This window comes from Podarcis filfolensis (genome assembly GCF_964270895.1).
Source record: "Podarcis filfolensis genome assembly, chromosome: 4".
Taxonomy (NCBI): Eukaryota; Metazoa; Chordata; class Lepidosauria; order Squamata; family Lacertidae; genus Podarcis; species Podarcis filfolensis.
The window spans coordinates 39938399-39958222 of NC_139607.1; the positions used below are offsets into that span (position 1 = coordinate 39938399).

The 19824-nt window shown below is 39.7% G+C and overlaps 1 protein-coding gene across 2 annotated transcripts in view; it reads left to right on the top strand.

Annotated features, from left to right (window-relative positions):
* The window catches only part of REPS2 (RALBP1 associated Eps domain containing 2), an 83638-nt gene that overhangs the window by 54341 nt on the left and 9473 nt on the right, over nt 1-19824 (top strand). For both annotated transcript variants that reach the window (XR_014547766.1, XM_083612298.1), the window contains exon 17: nt 18133-18216. Coding sequence is in view for 1 of the 2 variants with exons in the window: in XM_083612298.1 (XP_083468424.1) it covers nt 18133-18216 (84 nt within the window). In the remaining variant the exon portion in view is untranslated. The remainder of the gene's footprint in view (nt 1-18132; nt 18217-19824) is intronic.

A 19824-nucleotide genomic window follows, 5' to 3' on the forward strand; every position in this document is an offset into this window, starting at 1 on the left:
CCACTGAGTCCCAATTTGGGTTCAGATAAGTTGGTTTGTTTATGTATACAGTGGTACCTCGGGTTACATACGCTTCAGGTTACATACGCTTCAGGTTACAGACTCCGCTAACCTGGAAATAGTGCTTCAGGTTAAGAACTTTGCTTCAGGATGAGAACAGAAATCGGACTTCCGGAGGCGGCGCCATCGGCAATGGCGGAATCCTTCTAGTTCTGAGGGACTTAGCTCCGCGGAAATCGGGTCCTGCCGCTACGGCGAAGCGGGGACCCCTCTGAAACCACAGGCGGGTGAAGCCTGTGACCGTGGGACTCGGCGGGCACCTTTACCGCCCCCCCAATCTGCAAAGGAGCCCGGCTCCGGAGCAAAACGGGGTGTCTGGCACGGTGCTGAGAGTCAATTGCTTCTTCCGTGGAGTGAAGCCGCACAGCTGTTGCCGGAGAGCGCTGACCTTTTTCCTGTGACAATTCGGCTATCAAACAACTACCCGTGAGTAGGTCAAGTTTAAAGACCGGGGGAATAAGGAAAAAAAAGTATTAATTTGGCACCGAAGCGGGAAGGTGTAAACAGGAAGTCCGCCTTCCGTTTCTGGTAAACAGATCAAAGCAAAGACTGTCTAAGCCAAGACCTTGAAAATCGCTTTAAAAAGACTTAAATCCTAACATCAATATAAGAGAACTCCCTCCCTGAGTTGCAGGAGAGGGGAGGGAAAAGGGGAAGTATTTTTTGCCTGCAAAAAAGAGAGAAAAGGGAACAAAGACCACCACTTAATGCCTGGGAACGGACTGCCAAGGGACAATAGAACTGCCGTACTGTGAATCGCGCTGTTTATGGACAATGCAACTTTTTGACAGCTAACTCTGTAAGAGAGATACTTTGATTCTGAAGGGTTTCTCCGGACTTGAAACTGTTGCTTACTTCGTTAAAGGGGGGATTTGGGAAAGTTGGAAAAGTTATTTTATTGTAACAAGTTTTGACTGTTACTCTGTCCCCCTAGAGGAACTTTGAAATTGTTACAACTGGCCAGGGAATTTTCCACTACAAAACAAGCTCTAACCGTGGGACTGACCTTGATCCATAGATAAAGTGTTATGGCAAACTTGCCTCAGGAAAAAACAACAAGATTGGGTAAATTTAGACTGCAGCAGCGAAGAGCATCAGCATCTGGCCCTTCTGCTCCACCAGGGGAAGATTCTGCTCAAGTTGGGCTAAAAGGAATGGCATCTGAAGAGGGTTTAGCTTCAGCATTAGGAAAAAGTTTTGAATCTTTGGAAAAATTAAGCAAACAAGTTGCTGAAGCAACAACTAAAATTGATCAAAACACTTTAAGCATCAATAACTTGGGGCAGAAGGTGAACTCAAATACAGAATCTATTGAGAAACTGCTGCAGGAATCTACTTCGCATCGAAAGACAGCTGAAGAAGCAAAGGAAAAAGCATTTGCTGTAGAGGAAAAGATACCACCGATATGTAGGCAACTCGAGGATCACAGGTCATTGCTGTCTATGATTGAATTGAAAGAAAAACAGACAAATTTAAGGATCAGGGCTGTACCTGAACTTGAGAAAGATAGCTTGAGTGATTTTCTTACGCAGGAATTTGCAGACTTTTGGAACTTAGACTCAGATAAGCAAGATTTCAAGATAGTAAGTGCTTTTAGACTTGGAAGAGGGGGGAGAAAGAACAGGGTGAGAGACTGTTTGATTACCCTCCGAACAAAAGAGGAAAGAGATAAAATATTGAGTCTGCACTTCCAGAAGACTTTGGAATACATGAATCAAAGAGTGGAGATATTTAAGGACATCCCGAAATACCTTTTGGATCTTAGGGCTAATTACGGAGATCTGGTGGCCCTGTTGAGAGGAAATAGAACCATTTTTAGGTGGGAATTCCCCCAAGGCCTATCCTTTACCTTCAAAGGGAGAAAGTTTAAAATAAGATCAGTGGAAGATAAAGAAAAATTTTTGAGAGAGCACGGAGAAGACCTGCAGAAAGAAGCTGAAGAAGAGCCAAGAGCATTAAAACCAGGAATACAAGACATAGTACCACTACCTTTGGGACTGGACAAGCTAGAGAAAGTGATACCACCGACAGAACAAGAACAACTACTGGGTGCAGTTGGAGGAAAAGCAAAATAAATACACCATGTCTCTGCAACTATTAAGTTGGAATATTCATGTCTTTAACTCCCTGGAGAAAAGGAAAAAAGTCTTTCATTTATTGAAAAAGGAACAATTGGACTTGATTTGCTTACAGGAAACACATGTGATAAGGCTACATAGGAAAGTATTGATTAATAAAAGATTGGGTCAAGAGTTTATTTCATCGGACAAGGTCAAAAAGAGAGGAGTAGTAATTTATGCAAAAGAGAGCCTATCACCGAAATTTATCTTTAAAGATGACCAAGGAAGATTTGTGGCAATTGAAATCCAAACACAAGGAGAGAAATTTTTGATAGTAGGAATATATGCACCAAACGAGGGGAAATCTGAATTTTTTAAGAAGTTGCATGAGACATTGTTGGACTATATGGATTACAACATTATTATGATGGGAGATATGAATGGAGTGGTATCTACAAACATGGATAAGTCACAGAGACAGGTAGTTACTAAAGATGGCAGACTACCAAAAACTTTTTTTGAGATGACTGACAATATGGACTTGATTGACATTTGGAGAACAAAGAATCCCTTGGGTAGAGAGGGAACTTTCTTCTCTGAAGCCAAAATGACATGGACAAGAATTGACCAAATCTGGATAACTAGAGGACTGGCTCCCAAGATTCGAAAAGCGGAAAGTTGCCCTAAAACTTGCTCCGACCATAATGCTGTGAGAATGGACATGAAATTAACACCAACTGGTTCCTTTAGATGGAGGATGAATGACACCTTGTTTAGAGATGCAGAAGTTACTAAGAAGGCCCAAAAAACCTTGAGAGACCACTTTGAGATAAATATGAACACTACTATGGAAAAAAGAGTAATCTGGGACGCAAGCAAAGCGGTTATGAGGGGGTTTCTAATTCAACAAAATGCAATAAAGAAGAGAACTCAAAATGAGAAAAAAAATAAAATTTTGGAGAAAATAAAAGAGGGAGAGAGGAAATTGAGAGCGAAACCAAAGTCACAAGAGATTCTGAGAGAAATAAAGTTATATCAAGTTCAATATATGAAAATGATGAACCAGGAAATAGAATGGAAAATCAAACAGATGAGACAAAGGACATTTGAATCGGCTAATAAATGTGGGAAACTGCTAGCTTGGCAAATGAAAAAAAGACAAAAACTCAACACTATTACCAATTTGGAAGTGGAAGGAAAGAATATACAGAATCCAGTGGAAATTAGAAAATGTTTCCAGAGGTATTTTAAACAGTTATATACACAAGGGCCACAGAAAGAAACTGACATAAATCAATTTCTAAAAACAAATGGACTACAAAAAATCTCTCAAGAAAATAAGTTAATGTTGAACTATAAAATAACAGAACAGGAGGTGGAAGGTGCCATCCAGAATATGCAGTTGGGCAAATCTCCAGGGCCGGATGGCTTAACCTCAAAATATTATAGATCTTTGAAAGATTGGATAATTCAACCACTAAAGGAGGTTTGCAATGAAATTTTGGAGGGGAAAAAAGCGCCAGAGTCGTGGAAGGAAGCCTATATTACACTTATACCGAAAACTGAGTCTGAAAAGACACAACTTAAGAACTACCGCCCCATATCCCTGCTTAATGTGGATTACAAAATTTTTGCAGATATCTTGGCTAAAAGGCTAAAAAAAGTATTAGTGGAGGAGATACATAAAGACCAAGCTGGCTTTCTCCCGGGTAGACACTTGTCTGACAACACGAGGAATATAATTAACATCTTGGAGAAGTTGCAAGTGAACATTAACACTAAAGCAGTCCTAATCTTTGTAGATGCGGAGAAAGCCTTTGATAATATTTCTTGGAGTTTCATGAAGAAAAATCTTCAGGGGGTGGGGGTTGGTCAAGGGTTTGAAAATGGTATAGGTGCAATTTACTCAGAACAAAAGGCTAAACTAATAGTTAATAATGTGGTGACAGAGGAATTTAAGATAGAGAAAGGGACACGACAAGGCTGCCCAATTTCCCCATTGCTTTTTATTTCGGTCCTGGAGGTTTTGCTAAATATGATCAGAAGGGACCGTTTGATTAAAGGTATACAGGTCGGAGCCAAACAGTACAAATTGAAAGCTTTTGCAGATGACTTAGTACTGACGTTACAGGAGCCAGAATCTAGTACTAAAAGAGTATTAGAACTGATTCAAGAATTTGGTCATGTGGCAGGATTTAAGTTGAACAAGTTAAAAACTAAAGTTCTTGAGAAAAACTTAACACTGATCGAGAAAGAGAGGTTTCAGAAGGAGACAGGTTTAACATTGGTTAAGAAAGTAAAATACCTGGGGGTTAATATGACCGCTAAGAACTTAAACTTATTTAAAGACAATTATGAGAAATGTTGGTCAGAAGTAAAAAAGGATCTAGAAATATGGTCAAATTTGAAGCTTTCCTTGTTAGGTCGAATTGCTGTTATAAAGATGAATGTGTTGCCAAGAATGTTATTTTTGTTTCAATCATTGCAAATTTTGGACAAAATGGACTGTTTCAAGAAGTGGCAGAGAGACATTTCTAGATTTGTTTGGCAGGGCAAGAAGCCCAGAATAAAATTTAAAATACTAACTGATGTAAAGGAAAGAGGTGGATTTGCCCTGCCAGACCTTAAACTCTATTATGAATCGGCAGCATTCTGCTGGTTGAAAGAATGGCTGCTTCTTGAGAACACAGACATTTTGGATTTAGAAGGTTTTAATAACGTTTTTGGGTGGCATGCATATTTGTGGTATGACAAGGTTAAAGCACATAAAGCATTTAAAAACCATATTGTCAGGAAAGCATTGTTTAATGTCTGGATAAGATATAAGGACCTACTTGAAAGTAAAACCCCAAGGTGGTTGTCACCGATGGAAGCGAAGGCTCAGAAAAAGCTCAGTATGGAGGCCAAATGGCCGAAATATTGGGAAGTTCTGGAACAAGAAGGAGACAAATTGAAATTGCAGAGTTTTGAGAAATTAAAAGATAAAGTGCGAGACTGGGTTCATTATTATCAAATAAGAGAGGCTTACAATTTGGACAAAAAAATTGGCTTCCAGGTGGAAAAATCAAAACTGGAAACAGAACTGTTAGATCCCAAAACTAAGATACTTTCAAGAATGTACAACTTGCTGTTGAAATGGAATACTCAGGATGAAACTGTTAAATCTGCTATGATTAAATGGGCACAAGATGTTGGACATAACATTATGTTTGCTGACTGGGAACAGTTGTGGACCACAGGTATGAAATTTACGGCATGTAATGCCTTAAGAGAGAATATTATGAAAATGATATACAGGTGGTACATAACACCAGTCAAGCTTGCAAAAATCTATCATTTGCCCGATAATAAATGTTGGAAATGTAAAGAAAATGAAGGTACATTCTTTCACCTTTGGTGGACGTGCCCAAGGATTAAGGCTTTCTGGGAGATGATATATAATGAAATGAAAAAGGTATTTAAATATACCTTCCTGAAGAAACCAGAGGCCTTTCTCCTGGGCATGGTCGGCCAATTGGTGTCAAAGAAGGATAGAACTTTCTTTATGTACGCTACAACAGCAGCAAGAATACTCATCGCAAAGTATTGGAAGACACAAGATTTATCCACCCTGGAAGAATGGCAGATGAAAGTGATAGACTATATGGAACTGGCGGAAATGACGGGCAGAATCCGAGACCAGGGAGAAGAGTCGGTGGAAGAAGATTGGAAGAAATTTAAAGACTATTTGCAGAAACATTGTAAAATTAATGAATGTTAAAATGATGTTGGACTGAAATCAAGCGGCCTTAGCAACAAGGTTAACAAGAATATGTAAAAATGGATTGATAACGGATGAAAATATAAAGTTATAATATGTTGAGATATAGAATTAAGATAAAAAGAAAGAGGGTAAGGATTAGCTGAATTAACCATGTGAACGGGAATACAAAAAAGGGAGGTGTGAGGAGGTCGGGGAAATAAGTAAACGAAATTTAAGATATGAAAAGATTGATTTGTTTTTAACTATTTTCTATTTATTTATTTTTTTGTATTCTGTATCTTTTTTTCTATGTATTTTTGTACTTTTTGTATTTTTCCTTTTTTCTTTTTTATTCTGTAACTTTTTTCTTTTTGTAAAACCTTAATAAAAATCTTAAAAAAAAAAAAAGAGAACAGAAATCGTGTTCCGGCGGCACGGCAGCAGCAGGAGGCCCCATTAGCTAAAGTGCTGCTTCAGGTTAAGAACAGTTTCAGGTTAAGAATGGACCTCCGGAATGAATTAAGTACTCAACCAGAGGTACCACTGTATAGACATAACGTTCATAATGGTGGTCAATATGTAAAATGGTTTTGTAGCTTGAAGTGCTAAGTATAAATGTTACAGAATGACGGGATGGTTAATTATTGCAAGATTATGCACAGGCTACCCAAATTCACCTTCATGCACCAACAGCTTATATAACAAGCACTTTTAGGAATTGTTTCTTTTTGTTTTCTATTGTATTTCTTATCAATAAAAGATTGGTCTGGCACGAGCAAATTTTTATTCTGAAAGTGTGGCCCAGAGAAAAAAGTTTGAGAACCACTGCTCTGTAGAGAAACTTGGAGAACATTACACTGGTTTTGCTCTTTGAGGTTCCTTCCTAACGTGAAGAAAACAACAAACATGGAAAAGAGGCAGGGGAGTGGGGAAGAGGAGACAAAGGAAGAGATCTAGCTGGGGCAATCCACTCCTGTTAAGGCACCACAAAGTCAAACAAACCTGAGCAAAAGTATGGAGCAGCCCCAAACCCCAGTGGCTTCTTGGGGCAACATAGTCAAAGACTTGACTACCTGAGGCAAAGGGGCACCTGAGACAAAAGGCAATTAGGTTGAGGCTGAGGCCGGAAAGAAGGAATACTCCAATGTAAGAGAGAGATTTGCTGAGTCACCACCGTTACAACAACCACAAGTTTCCCACTTCAGACTGATTGGGCAATCCTAGGTAACAAAGAAGAAGACAGGCAAGAGTAAACTGACATCTCTGCGCAACATGAACCATTTATCTGTGGAAAGGCAAGATTTGGATGTCCCTAAAGTTGAATTCTCCCTTTCCCTGAAGTGTATGGGTCTAGCACATAGTTTTCTTGGAGCTGCTTATGTCCAGGGTTCAAATTTGTATCCCAGTGAGTAGTGTGGAGGAGTCTGAGCAGAGCTGATGGAGTAGGAGCTTCAGTTGCATCTCTGTACATTCAGGTGGAATAGATCTAACGTATGCTAGAGATCTTGAAACTGCAAAAGAAGGGGGGGGGAGAACTATACACATATATTATAGCCTTGTAATATTTCCCATTCAATTAAGGAAGTGGTTTATTTTTGCTACCCTAAGTACTCACAACGCTCTGCTTTATTCATCATCTGCCCACAACAGTTCTGACATTATGTCATGTAGAATAGGAAATCATTCTTCTTTTAAAACCCACAGGGGGTATAGATTCTGGTGCTATGAAAAGGGTTTATATGCCCTTCAAAGGAAAAGGAAAGTGTTCATATATTGGCAAGACATTACTGCAAAGGTCACATTGTAGCCTCACATTTATTTTTTCTTACAAAAGGGCTACATCAGGGCTTTTGTGCTGCAGAGGATATATATGCACAGCATTCTCACTCTCTCACGTGCACAAACGAGAAAACCTTTTGAAAAAGTACTATATCTGCACAAATATGAATTGTGTATTGGGTGTCAGTAATGATGTCAGAGATGGCGTTTGTAGTGTGTCAAGGAGGATTGCTTAGCAAAGTTATTCATGTCTTAAGCATTTGTTGTGCTAACAGGAGTCAGGTGTCATCTCTTGGACTGGGGACATTGTGTGTGTGTGTGTGTGTGTGTGTGTGTGTGTGTGTGAAGCACCACTTATCCAGTGCAGCTGCATTCTGTATTTTTCTGCTATATATACATGCATGTGTGTGTATGAGTATATATATAGATACAGAGAAAGAGAAAGAGAAGGAAGGAAAGAGAAAGAAAGAGAGAAAGAAAGAAAGAAAGAAAGAAAGAAAGAAAGTCTATGTATCAAGCTGGAATGGTTGTTTATTGTTTATTGAGAGGGAAAACAGTTGTTGTCCCATCTTTCCTTAAACAGTCCAAAGCAGCTAACAACACAAGATAATAAGAAAAAACAGTAATTTTATGCACACCCCAACTTCCCAGAGTGGTGAAAAGTTTGAGGGGCACAGTGCTTAACTGATTTTAGCTACCTTTTCAGGGAGTTCAGTTGAAGCTTCTGGTATTTGCAGTATGTAAGTTTATTTACAAATAAACAGGTTTAGCATAGGTGCAGGCACTGCTTAAATGCTTCAACAAAGAGCCAAATCAATTACCTCTCATCTGTGTCCATCAATATATAATCAATAACAAAAAAATTATAGTATTATTCTGTATATATCGCCATCAGTATGCATGGCACCTTACAGAGTGTAAGAGAAGCTTAACTTCCATAATATTTGTGGGCTTGCTCTAGTCAACAGCACATTTGACATTAATTGCAATCATTGCCTTAATGAAATGATATAAACTGCTATATAGCATTACTTATGCATCACCTGAGTACAAGTCAATTGGATATAAAGTGCAAGTCTTGATACCATTTCATTTTATTTATTCTATAAAATAACATAAATACTCAGTGGCATGATAAAATAGGTTTAAAGGCAGAGGAAGCTCTGTGTACTACAGAGCTTGTTGGTTGAATACATGAAATATTTCCTAAGGAATTCTGGTACTGCAAAAAATAATAATAATAGTTTCGTTCTGTATTATATGTATTTATAAAAAACCACCAAAAAAACCACACGAAAGAACCTATTAATACAGCCATAGAAGAGTACACATACTGTCTTCTATCTTACTTTAATCTGGTTTTGTGAAGCTGGAGTATGAAAGATTGGTAATATTTCCATCAAGGTCCTATTCATTACTTCTAAAAGCGCTGAGCACTCTTGTGATTTATATATGTTACTTCCTTTGCCCTAAACCTTATCACTGACTCTCAGACAGCTTCTTCTTTTTTCTTTTTTTAAAGAGCAGCTTATCAAAATTTGAGGATTGCAGAGTGCTGCAAAAGCAGTTGGCTCAGCAAGATTTTGGCAGCTTGTTGCATTTGCATCCCTATAGGTTTTCTTTCTATGCTATCACTTTCAGCTTCTACATCAAGCTGCAAAAAAGAATCTGATGTTTCACTGTGCTAAATAGTAGGTTCACAAATTGAACCGAAAAAGTCTAGCTGCTTCTGAGGAAGAGATGGAAAAACAGATTTAAGGACCTAAAATTAGCATCACTTTAAAGGGAAAATAAACCATTCTTTTTTTTTTAAAATACATATTTATTAAGGTTTTACAAAACAAAGAATTCATCATTTCAAAATGTATCATTTCCATACATAAAGCTCAAGAAAAGCAAAAATATATAACAGAAAAAAAGAAAAGAAGAAAAATAGAAAAACAGAAAAAAGAAAAACACTCTTTCTTAAATTTATAAAGTTCCATGCCCCTCTGTCTTGACCTCCTCACATCCCCCTTTTTTGTGTTCCACTTTACTCCAATCAGATTCAGCAAATTCAAAACCTTATTTCAACCATACTTAATGTTATATTCTAATTATTATGTCCCCATTTTCCATTTTTTTTAATCTGTACCTCATCTTATAAAATATGACATAATATTGTTCTGTTCATAACCCCTTATCCTTTTTTTTCTTAGATTCTTCTTTTCACACACCTTTGACCAAAGTCACACAAACCCTGTTGCTTTTACTTCCCACATCCTATTGACACTCAAAGATTTTACAGTGTTTTTGTAGATAGTCCTTAAACTTTTTCCAGTCCTGTTCCATCGATTCTTCTCCCTGGTCACGGATTCTGCCAGTCATTTCAGCCATCTCCATGTAGTCTAGGGAAAATAAACCATTCTTAATGCAATGGTGTGTCCAATTGATACATGAACGCTGACATGTGTGTCATTTTCTGTTTTGGAAGGGGACAGGATGGGCTTACGCATTACAGCTGATGCACGCAATGACCCAGATTGCAACCCCACGCAAATGGGGAGTTGCCTGTATATGCAGAGAAATAGATGATTGCTCAGTTTTCATGCATGGTGGGTATGGTATACATGGACTGGTTTTTTTCCTTCTTTTATGTTTGTTTAGGAAAAACATGCCTATGTGTGTAGCCATTCTGAAAAATAAAGTCATAGGAAGAAAGTGTACATAAAGAGATGGTCATATGAATCGCTCTTTAGGGTTGTACACAACTAAATTCAGTTGTGGGCAGAATTCATTTTGATTCTCTTACAGATTTGCATTACACATGCAAACTGATTTATGCTGCATACAGACTGGGAAGCCATGCCCAATCATGGTGACCACATAGGTGAATTTAGTTCATTCATAAAGCTGCTCTCAGTGGCAGCAGAACAAGTAAAGCACATTAGAAGTTGAATCTGATGTTCATCTTCATGTGAACATAAATCTATTGTGCTGTGAGCCTGTGGTTTTTTTTTTTACCTAGCACAACACAGGTACATCTACATATTTTCATTTCAGCTGCCAGATAGTGGTGGATAAGAAAGGTGTCAGAGTAACTAGAAAGTTCAGGTAAGTTCATGCTCTCATACATGTGCTCCAGAATAAACTAAATTCACGTGTCTCACCTGTAGACGTTTGAAACTGCCAGCTTTTACCAAGCAAGTGACCTTGTGAGTGTGTGTTTCACTCTTATTGAACTATTGTGACAGTTTCCACTAGGTGGCACTTTAAGGATATGACAACCAGTTAGACTGTCAACCTCATGTTCATACCTGGTTATTTTCTTACTTGAAATAATATTTATATATTTATGTTGCACCAGACGTTTCCATGCACCTTGAGTGTAGTATAGATTTTGAGTTGAGCATCCCACAATGGAATAGGGTCCTCACAGCCTGGTGCTCCTTGTTACCCTCTAAATAACCACTTGGTTTTTCCTAGGTTGTTCCATGAACTTGATTGGGCATCTTTGGAAAAGCCCCCACCCCACCCCACCCCACCCCACCCCCTTGTAATCAAGGTTAGGAAATGTAAGTCTGTGAAAGGTTTGGTGGGGGTATAAAAAAAAATCACTGTGGATATGATTTTAATACCTGGAGACTGATACCTTCAATATTAGCCTAATGATGATGCTGGTCCCTATCAGTCCTTGAATTCTGTGGTAGCACATAGTACTGTAGTAGCCCAGAAGGAAAAATCCAAGGTTAATTGTTGTTCCTGTCCTATCTCAATGGCACAGAAAAAGCCAGAAAACAGTAAGAAATGCTGCCTCATCAATTATTTTGATGTCAGAACTGCAAGAAGTCCATAAAAGCTATCCTTTAATGTTGGCGCTTGTTTTTCCACTGGCAAGCACTCCACTCCCTTGCCTGGTGATATATTTATGTTGCTTTTTGTACAGCTTCCTCAGTGTCAGCCAGGATTAAGGTAATTAGTGGGGGGGTGACACATCCTCAAGTCTCGTAGCATAACTCTAGTCTCATTTAGAATATGAGATTGAGAAGGAGGGACCATTAAACGGAGACACTTGAATTTGATGGAGATAGAAAAAATTGAACAATTCACTATGAAATCTCAGGAAATGAGTTGGATGACAGTACTACAGTGGTACCTCAGGTTACATATGCTTCAGGTTACAGACTCCGCTAACCCAGAAATAGTGCTTGAGGTTAAGAACTTTGCTTCAGGATGAGAACAGAAATCGTGCTCCGGCGGCGCGGCAGCAGCAGCAGCAGGAGGCCCATTAGCTAAAGTGGTGCTTTAGGTTAAGAACAGTTTCAGGTTAAGTACGGACCTCCGGAACGAATTAAGTACTTAACCTGAGGTACCACTGTGCTGCCTTATAAATGGAATATATTTATGGAATAATTGATATTTTACAACTATTCAAATAGTATTTTAATTAGGAGAGCCATTATAATTTTTCATTCAGCAGCTTATTCAGTTTATGTAATGAGTGCAGTGACACTTTCAGATGCCCTTTAAATTGCATGTCACACTGTGTTCTTTTCAGGAAACGGTGTTACGTAAGTTCTGAGCACTTTTTAGAAGTCCCACTGAGGCGAACAACTAGCTGAAAGCAAATAAGATGGACAGATAGAAATGGGGGTAGGAGTGCTAGGTGTGCAGCTGCAAAGTGTTAGCTTGTTAAACTTGGCCAGAATCTGGAGGCAGAAACTAATGCAACTCTGGGGAATATAGCTTTTTAGAACCATTTATCCCATTTTCCTTTCTTCTTCTTTTTTAAACCTTTATTTTGAGTGAGATAACTTGCCTCCATTGCATTCTCTAACACAATTATTGGTGGTTCTCAGTTAATCAGCCAAACTCAATGCTGTGCTATATGAAAGTTCCAGTGGCACAAAGATTTCTTGCAAAGTGAAACATTATCTCTCTCCTCCCCCATGCACCCCTTAAATCTGTTTGAGGGGTGCAGGGCACACACGGGGGGGGGGTGTCCCATTGCAGAAGTGGAAATCCTTATGCTGACAGGATGTAGTAATTGAATGCCATCCTTTCATATTTAACATGTACCATGATTTATCTTTGGGCAGATTCACACTAGACCAGGGTTAGGCAACCTAAGGCCCAGGAGCTGGATGTGGCCCTATCGCCTTCTCAATCTGGCCTGTGGACGGTCCGGGAATCAGCATGTTTTTACACGAGTAGAATGTGTCCTTTTATTTAAAATGCATCTCTGGGTTATTTGTGGGGAATAGGAATTTGTTCATCCCCCCAAAAAAAAATATAGTCCGGTCCCCCACAAGGTCTGAGGGACAGTGGACTGGCCCACAGCTGAAAAAGGTTGCCGACCCCTGCACTAGACATTTAAGGTATGTTGATGGATTTAAAGCACACAACTTCCCCCAAAGAATCCTGGGGCCTGTAGTTTCCCCCTCACAGAGATATCATTTCTAGCACCCTTAACAGACTACACTTCCCAGATTTATTTGTGCTTTAACTGTGCATTGAATATGCTTTAAATGTACAGTGTTGAGCTGCCCTAAGGATGTATCTGCACTACTACATAACCGCAACGTGCCGATTATGCATTCAGTTTACACTGCACAATGGATTCATCACTGAATGAACAGCTGACTCACATGTTCTGCATCATGAAGGAATACAGCTGTGGTGCCTGTACAATGTTGGTGCAGAGCTGTTACATACTGCTTTGTTTCTCTCTAATCAGATGCATACGGGGCATGTCGGCATGATGCTTTTTTTAATGGAGCTGGTGCACTCATTCTCTGCATCTGATCTTGATAGTCCACACGTAACAGGACTTTAGCACCCATTACAGTTTGGGAATTTACACACAACACACACAGCAGAATGCATAGCTGGCTTCCTGCTCTTGTTGTTGAAGCTTCCCAGAGAAAATATATTTTATACTTGTTTGGCAAATAATGCAGTTGGGAGTACAGGAAGCTCACAGTAGTAGTAGCATATCTGTATATGTAGCAGCAGCCAAAAAGAAAAAGTAGAAGGGAAACTTAGGCACTATGTTCCTCCTTTAACAGATTGTGAAATGGGTTGACATATCTTAATGCTGTTCCTAAATCATCACGATCTCTGTCAGAACCGTCTTATTGTCCAACTTTAATGTGGAACAAACAATGGTTTTATATAATTCTGTGATCTAGAGCTACAGATAAATTTAGCATCCGCATTGTTGACTTTTTCTCTTTTCCTAATATATTACAAAATTAGGACCATGTCCCACAATACTTTTTCTGATGTGAAGACAGTCTCTATGAGGTACTTATTCACACAGCACATAGTTAAATTATGGGATTTGCTGCCAATAAGATGTGGTGACCAGCCACCAGTTTATATGTGTTTGGAAGGAAATAAGACAAGCCAGCAGAGGATGAGGCTATTGATGTCTACCAGTCATGAAGGTTATATATGCATCTTCCAGTATGCTTCTGAATGCCAGTTCTGGGGAGAAAACATCAGGAGAATTGCTAATTGCTTTCATGTTATCTTGTGGACTTTCCAGAAACACCTGGTTGGCCACTGGGGAACAGGCCGTAGGACTTGATCAGCCTTTGGTCCAATACAGCAGGGTTCTTCTTATGTGGGGAAGAGGTTTATCATGGTTCTAATGAATACAGCACTTGGGCAGCCAGGAATATAATGACAGGTTGTGTAGATTTCATTCATCTGTTTATGATGTATAGAAGTATTTATAAACTGCCGTATCATAAAAATATATTAGCAGTTTACAGCAATTTAAAAACATAAAACCAGACAATGAAATCACAAAAAGTTAAAAACAAGTAAAAAGCAAAAATGAATTAAAAAACAAACATCAGTAGACCATTGTGGGGAATATACTCTTAATTGTCTCCTGGCAGAATAGAGAAGTTTTCAGCAGGTATTTAAAAGCTGGCACAGAAGGTGCCCACTGAGTCTAGATTTATCTAGATTTCATCAGAGGTGTACCTCAGGTCCCTGGTGGCCTTGGCAAGGAGTTATATCTGTGCCACCTGCATCACTTCTCCTGTGTTTGATCTTGCTGCAATAGTAGCGGTGCGTTGCTGGTACAAGGGGCTCTAGGTATGCCTCTGGAGATTTAGATATGCTGATCATGTTCGTACATAGACAGTTGACGCCCTGCAAATGAGACATGCAGGCTGGTAATATCAACCCCGCCATGTGGGAATCCCTTGCAGAAGACTGCAGTACTTGGACACGGTCAGGTTGTGTATCCACAGCAGTGACCAAAGGAGGAATGACCACTGGGATGAGCGCAAAGAGAAAAAAAGCAATGGTGCATCTAAAACTGCACATCCAGGCACCTTCATCTGCCCCAGCTGCAACAAAACATGTCTTTCCTGTATCACTCTCTACAGCCACAGCAAGTGCTGTAACTCTCCAACCCCAAAGGTGCACTCCTTCATTGTCTTCTGAAACAGACAGATGCCAACAAGAGATACACTGTGCTGAGGCTGATGTGAACACCAGAGAGGGCAAGACAAATAAAGGCTGCCAGAAAAGAAGAGCAGGCTTATTGTGTTTCAAATGACATTTTCTTATCTCAGGGTTGTACTGAGAAGACCGAAGGAATAGTGACACGTAGGTAAACTCTCAACGGGTGCAGTTAACAGTGGATTCTGTCACTTTAGCACAACCAATCCACTTTTTTTAAAAAAAAGAATATGGACTTTTTGCAGTTTGGAAAGTGTCAGGGAAATGCATTGACAAGTGTGGGATGAAAGAATGAGTAACGAGAAGCCATCTAAACACCATATAAGCAAATCAGAAAGAATGCAGAGCAAATGCTCACTGTTATCTTAACAGCTCAATAATGGCCGGATATAATCTAACGTGTGAGCTTTGTGCAAGCAAATCAGAATGAATGTTCAATAAACTGGTCATCTGTAGGGGCAAAATAACTGAGAGTTTGAGGCTGCTCCCTGAATTGTACAGGGAGGGAGCCCAAGCCTCACAATGCTCCGGGAGGCCTTGCTTGGGAGTGCTCAGCTGACAACCTTCTTTGACCTGCCTGCTCATCGCAGGCTGTGGCTTCTTTCAATGGAGGGGCAAGACAGCTTTGCAGCTCCGCCAGCCACAGTAGCTGCTGCTGCTGCTTGCCCTTCCCCGTGGACTGAATGTCACCCTCCACCCACTCTCCAAATTTGGGGCTACAGATTTGGCGGTGGTGCTGCTGCTTTCTTCATCTCCTCTCCCCCTTAATTTGGTACTGAGTCTTTTCATCTGCCAGAGCCCACATGCCCAAGGAAGGAGCAAAAAGCTACATTGATTCCTACTCCTCTTTAGACGGTCTCTCTTTTCGTTGATGTTAGACTGGTTAAACAGTGCTTTTCTGTAGAAAACAAATCAAATGTAAGAGTACAAAACCTTGTAAACATGGGAAAGTTATTACCTAGTTTATTAACTAATGAGCCCCTCATCTCTGGGGTACTTTTTGTGCATGCAGCCTGCGTCCCTGACAAGGGCAAGTTTCACCAATCCCTAGGTATGCCTATGTATTTCATGCATCTACAACGTTCTGAATTCTGGATCCTTTGATTTGACTCAAAGATTATGACTCTCTGCATATTCATACACAGGCACACAAATTAAATGTCAGAAGCAAAGTGACTTTTCATCCCAGGTGCTTGGAAAATGTCAGGTTCTTCAGAAAAGTTGGACAAAGCTGGAGTTTAATTTTGCCTCTATTTTCAGTTCCATGGCTCAGCCCTGGATGTATATTTTAATTGCATTTGTATACCTTACTAAAGGAGAGTAAGCTTCCATTTTCTGCCAGCAATCTTTTCCCAGCTACTACTGTGTTATAATGAGAGATACAATATAGTCAATGTCACTGGTTTTATTTAATTTTTAACTTTCATACGTTTTCTTACGTTTATATTCCACATTTCTTCCATCATGGCACCCAAGGTGGTGTACATTGGAGGGGGGGGGGTTCCAATAAGGCCTCCCATCTAGGCACTGACCAGAGCCAGATACAGTTGCCTTCAGCAAGTTGGCACCTTCACATGGCAACTTGAATATACAGTGGAACATCGGCTGTCAAATGCTTGGGAAGCCGAACGATTTGGAACCCAAACGCCAACAACCTGGAAGTGAATGCTTCCATTTTTGAACGTGCCTCGGAAGTCCAACGGCTTCTGAGACGCGTTTCTCCCTTTGTTCAAAGGAATTTGCTGACTGGCAATTGCGCCTCGATTGTTGAACGTTTCAGAAGTCGAACGGTCTTCTGGAACGGATTCCATTTGGCAGCTGAGGTTCCACTGTATGCAGTTGGGTCATTTACTGTTGCAGACGTTAGAAATGCCAAATTTTAATGTGTGTAAAATAAGTGCAGGCAGATATTACATTACTTATGTACACCAATAAGCCTTTCCAGGAAGCTGTCAGGCTTCATAAACTGTCACTTCATTGATTCGCTAAAACTATGTCTTTGCATAAAGAGGACTATCAAATTGGTTAGCTGGTTTCAGTTTAACTTTGTTTTCATTTGCTACATGATGAATGTTTGTCAGGGGCAGGATCTTAAAAACTAGCTATTTGTTTTAATATAAATAAGACACCATTGTTTTCCCCCTTGGAATGTTCCTCATTACATAATTTGATTATATAATTGTTGTTGTGTGTTAGTGTTGCAATCCTAAAACTCTTCTTGGATTAGCTGGAATAAGTCCCATTGCACAGTTCCATAACGTTGCTTTCCATGTAGCCAATGGAGACCACATGTCAGAAATTAAACTGTTGCTGGAAGTAAAGAAAGTTTTTTATTGTATTAAGTGGAGGAAACCACATATGTGATCCTTCGCCATGCTCTCGCATATTTAAAATTGCTGTACTAATTTCCTAATCTGGGTTTGTTTTCACCAAGCACTGCTGCTCCTCAGACTCTGTGATCTCTGAAAACTGTTTTATGGTGCATGTTTACTCAGATGTAACTCTCATTATGTTCAGTGGAGCTTACTACCAGGTAAGGACTGCAGCATTAAAAGGACTGGAGGTTGTGTAGCTGCAGTGCTAGGTGAATCACATCTGTTTTCATTATATGTTAGCAGTACGACTTTGTATACTGCAGTTGGGAGTAGGACTTGTATATTTTGTGGATCCTTGGCTGGGGGCAAGGCGCCTCTGAATCTCTTGTTGGTGGAAATCAGGCCACCTAGTGTCAGGGATAGGGAGCAGATTTTATTTCACTTGCATTACTGTAATAATGCTCACAAATGTAGCACACTTTTGTTTTTCTCATTAGAGTGAATGGCAGCCATTAACTTCTGTAGGAGAATGGGGTTCATTCACAGACATCACTGCAGCAGCAGCTAAACCAGCTTCCCAGCCTCTGAAAATCAAAGCCTGCTCCTATTTCTTTTGTTGGTCACACTGGAGTGTGACCAAGTGTTGAAAACTAGTTTTGATTGATGGGTGGCTGCTAGCAATTTTGGTGTTACTGTGTCTTGTCTATTGTTACAGATGGAACAAGAATCTCAGATTGAAATGCATTTGCCAATGAACAGGTCCTCATCACAAGTTGAAGAAGGCAGCCCAGCAAAAAAGGTAAGGTCAAGGCATATAGTTTTCTCTTTTCATTTCAAACCCATAAAGGTGATAAATAGTTCCTGAAGATCAGGACACTAAGAAATAGCACTAGCAGCCCTGTTCTACAAGGAGCAATCTATTGTGGCACCACATGAGTGCAACTTGTATGTTTTTCCTACTACAGACAAACTGGTAGAGTCCTTTTTATATGTAAAGTTCATGCTTTGCACACAGAAGGTTACTGGATACCATGGTTCTTTGGGAGAAAACATGGTTGTGGTGGTCCACAGTGCCTCCATGAAAACAAGCTATGGATTGTTTTCATTTCCCAGGAGGCAAAAGGTGTAAGCTGAATGGAGACAAGCCTTTTTTTGGTTCCCTTGAACCCCACACTCTGCATTTCTTAAGCGAGGCTTCTTCGGTTCTTCTCAAAGTAATGGAAAAATATGAGCAACTTAAAAGAGGGAATAGGCAGCTGTGTGTTCCTTCACATTCCTAGCTAAATCTGAAACACAGATAAGAGAAATGGAATGTGACAAAGGTAGTCAAGATAAGGACATAGGGGAGTGAGGCTGTAAGGCTGGAGCAATGTATCCCAGGAAGAATCCCATTAAAACTGAAGCAAGTTGGAACAGTACTGGTGAGAGAGGGACTGATGAGAGCTGAACACTAAGGTTCCTACGGTTCTGTTTCCTAAAGGGAGGGGTTTACTAGAACAAAGGGCAGGGGGCTCTAAGGAAAGGTGGGTTAACTGGAGTACTAAGTTATTCAGACTTGCCCACCACGTATTTTGGAAACTGGCTGAACACTAGCTTTCTGACTGTTGGTACTGAGTGAAGGTAGAGGCAGGGACCGGAAGAGGAGAAGGAAAGAAGGAAGGAAGATTCAGGCTGGGATCATAGTTCTTGCTTTATTGATTGCTTCAGAAAAGTGGGTGATAGGTAGCAATAAATTCACACAACAGCATAAATACATGCATAGAGGAAAAGGAAGTGATGTGTAGCCTGAGACCATTCATATTTCAAGTAGTATCCTATGGGTGCTATAGCAATATCAAGGCACCTTCCTTGTAGCAACGGCAATAGGTAAGAGTTATCTGAAGAAATAACAATGTTCTCTCAGGTATATAAGTGCATCCAGTGCTTGAAAAATGAGGTATCCTTGCCACAAAAGTGGCAGAGAATTGTACATACAGAAAATGGGCAACCAATGCAGATTGAACATATAAAAACCTGATCAGCTGAAAATACGCAATGTTATACTGTAAGATGTATTTTTTTCTTCTCTTCCAGCTCTAAGTCTGTTTTAGTTGTCAATGCATGGGCTACTGTATATACTGTCAATGCATATATACTGTATCAGTTTACACTATATACTGATATAGAAAATACAGTAGTTAAATTTCAACTTACAAAGTTAGGGTTTTTATGTCATCAACTATGTTTCCATTGAATGTGTTAATTTATGGGTTCATAATGCAAATTTTCCTTTCCATGCATTCTACCACCACTCTTTTTTAAATCTCTTAGTGACTACTTCTGATGTAATTTTCCAGTTTGCATTTGGAATATTGTCTTGGTCCAAAATAAACTGATTCAGAAGAATCTTCATTGTGGTGGTCCTACT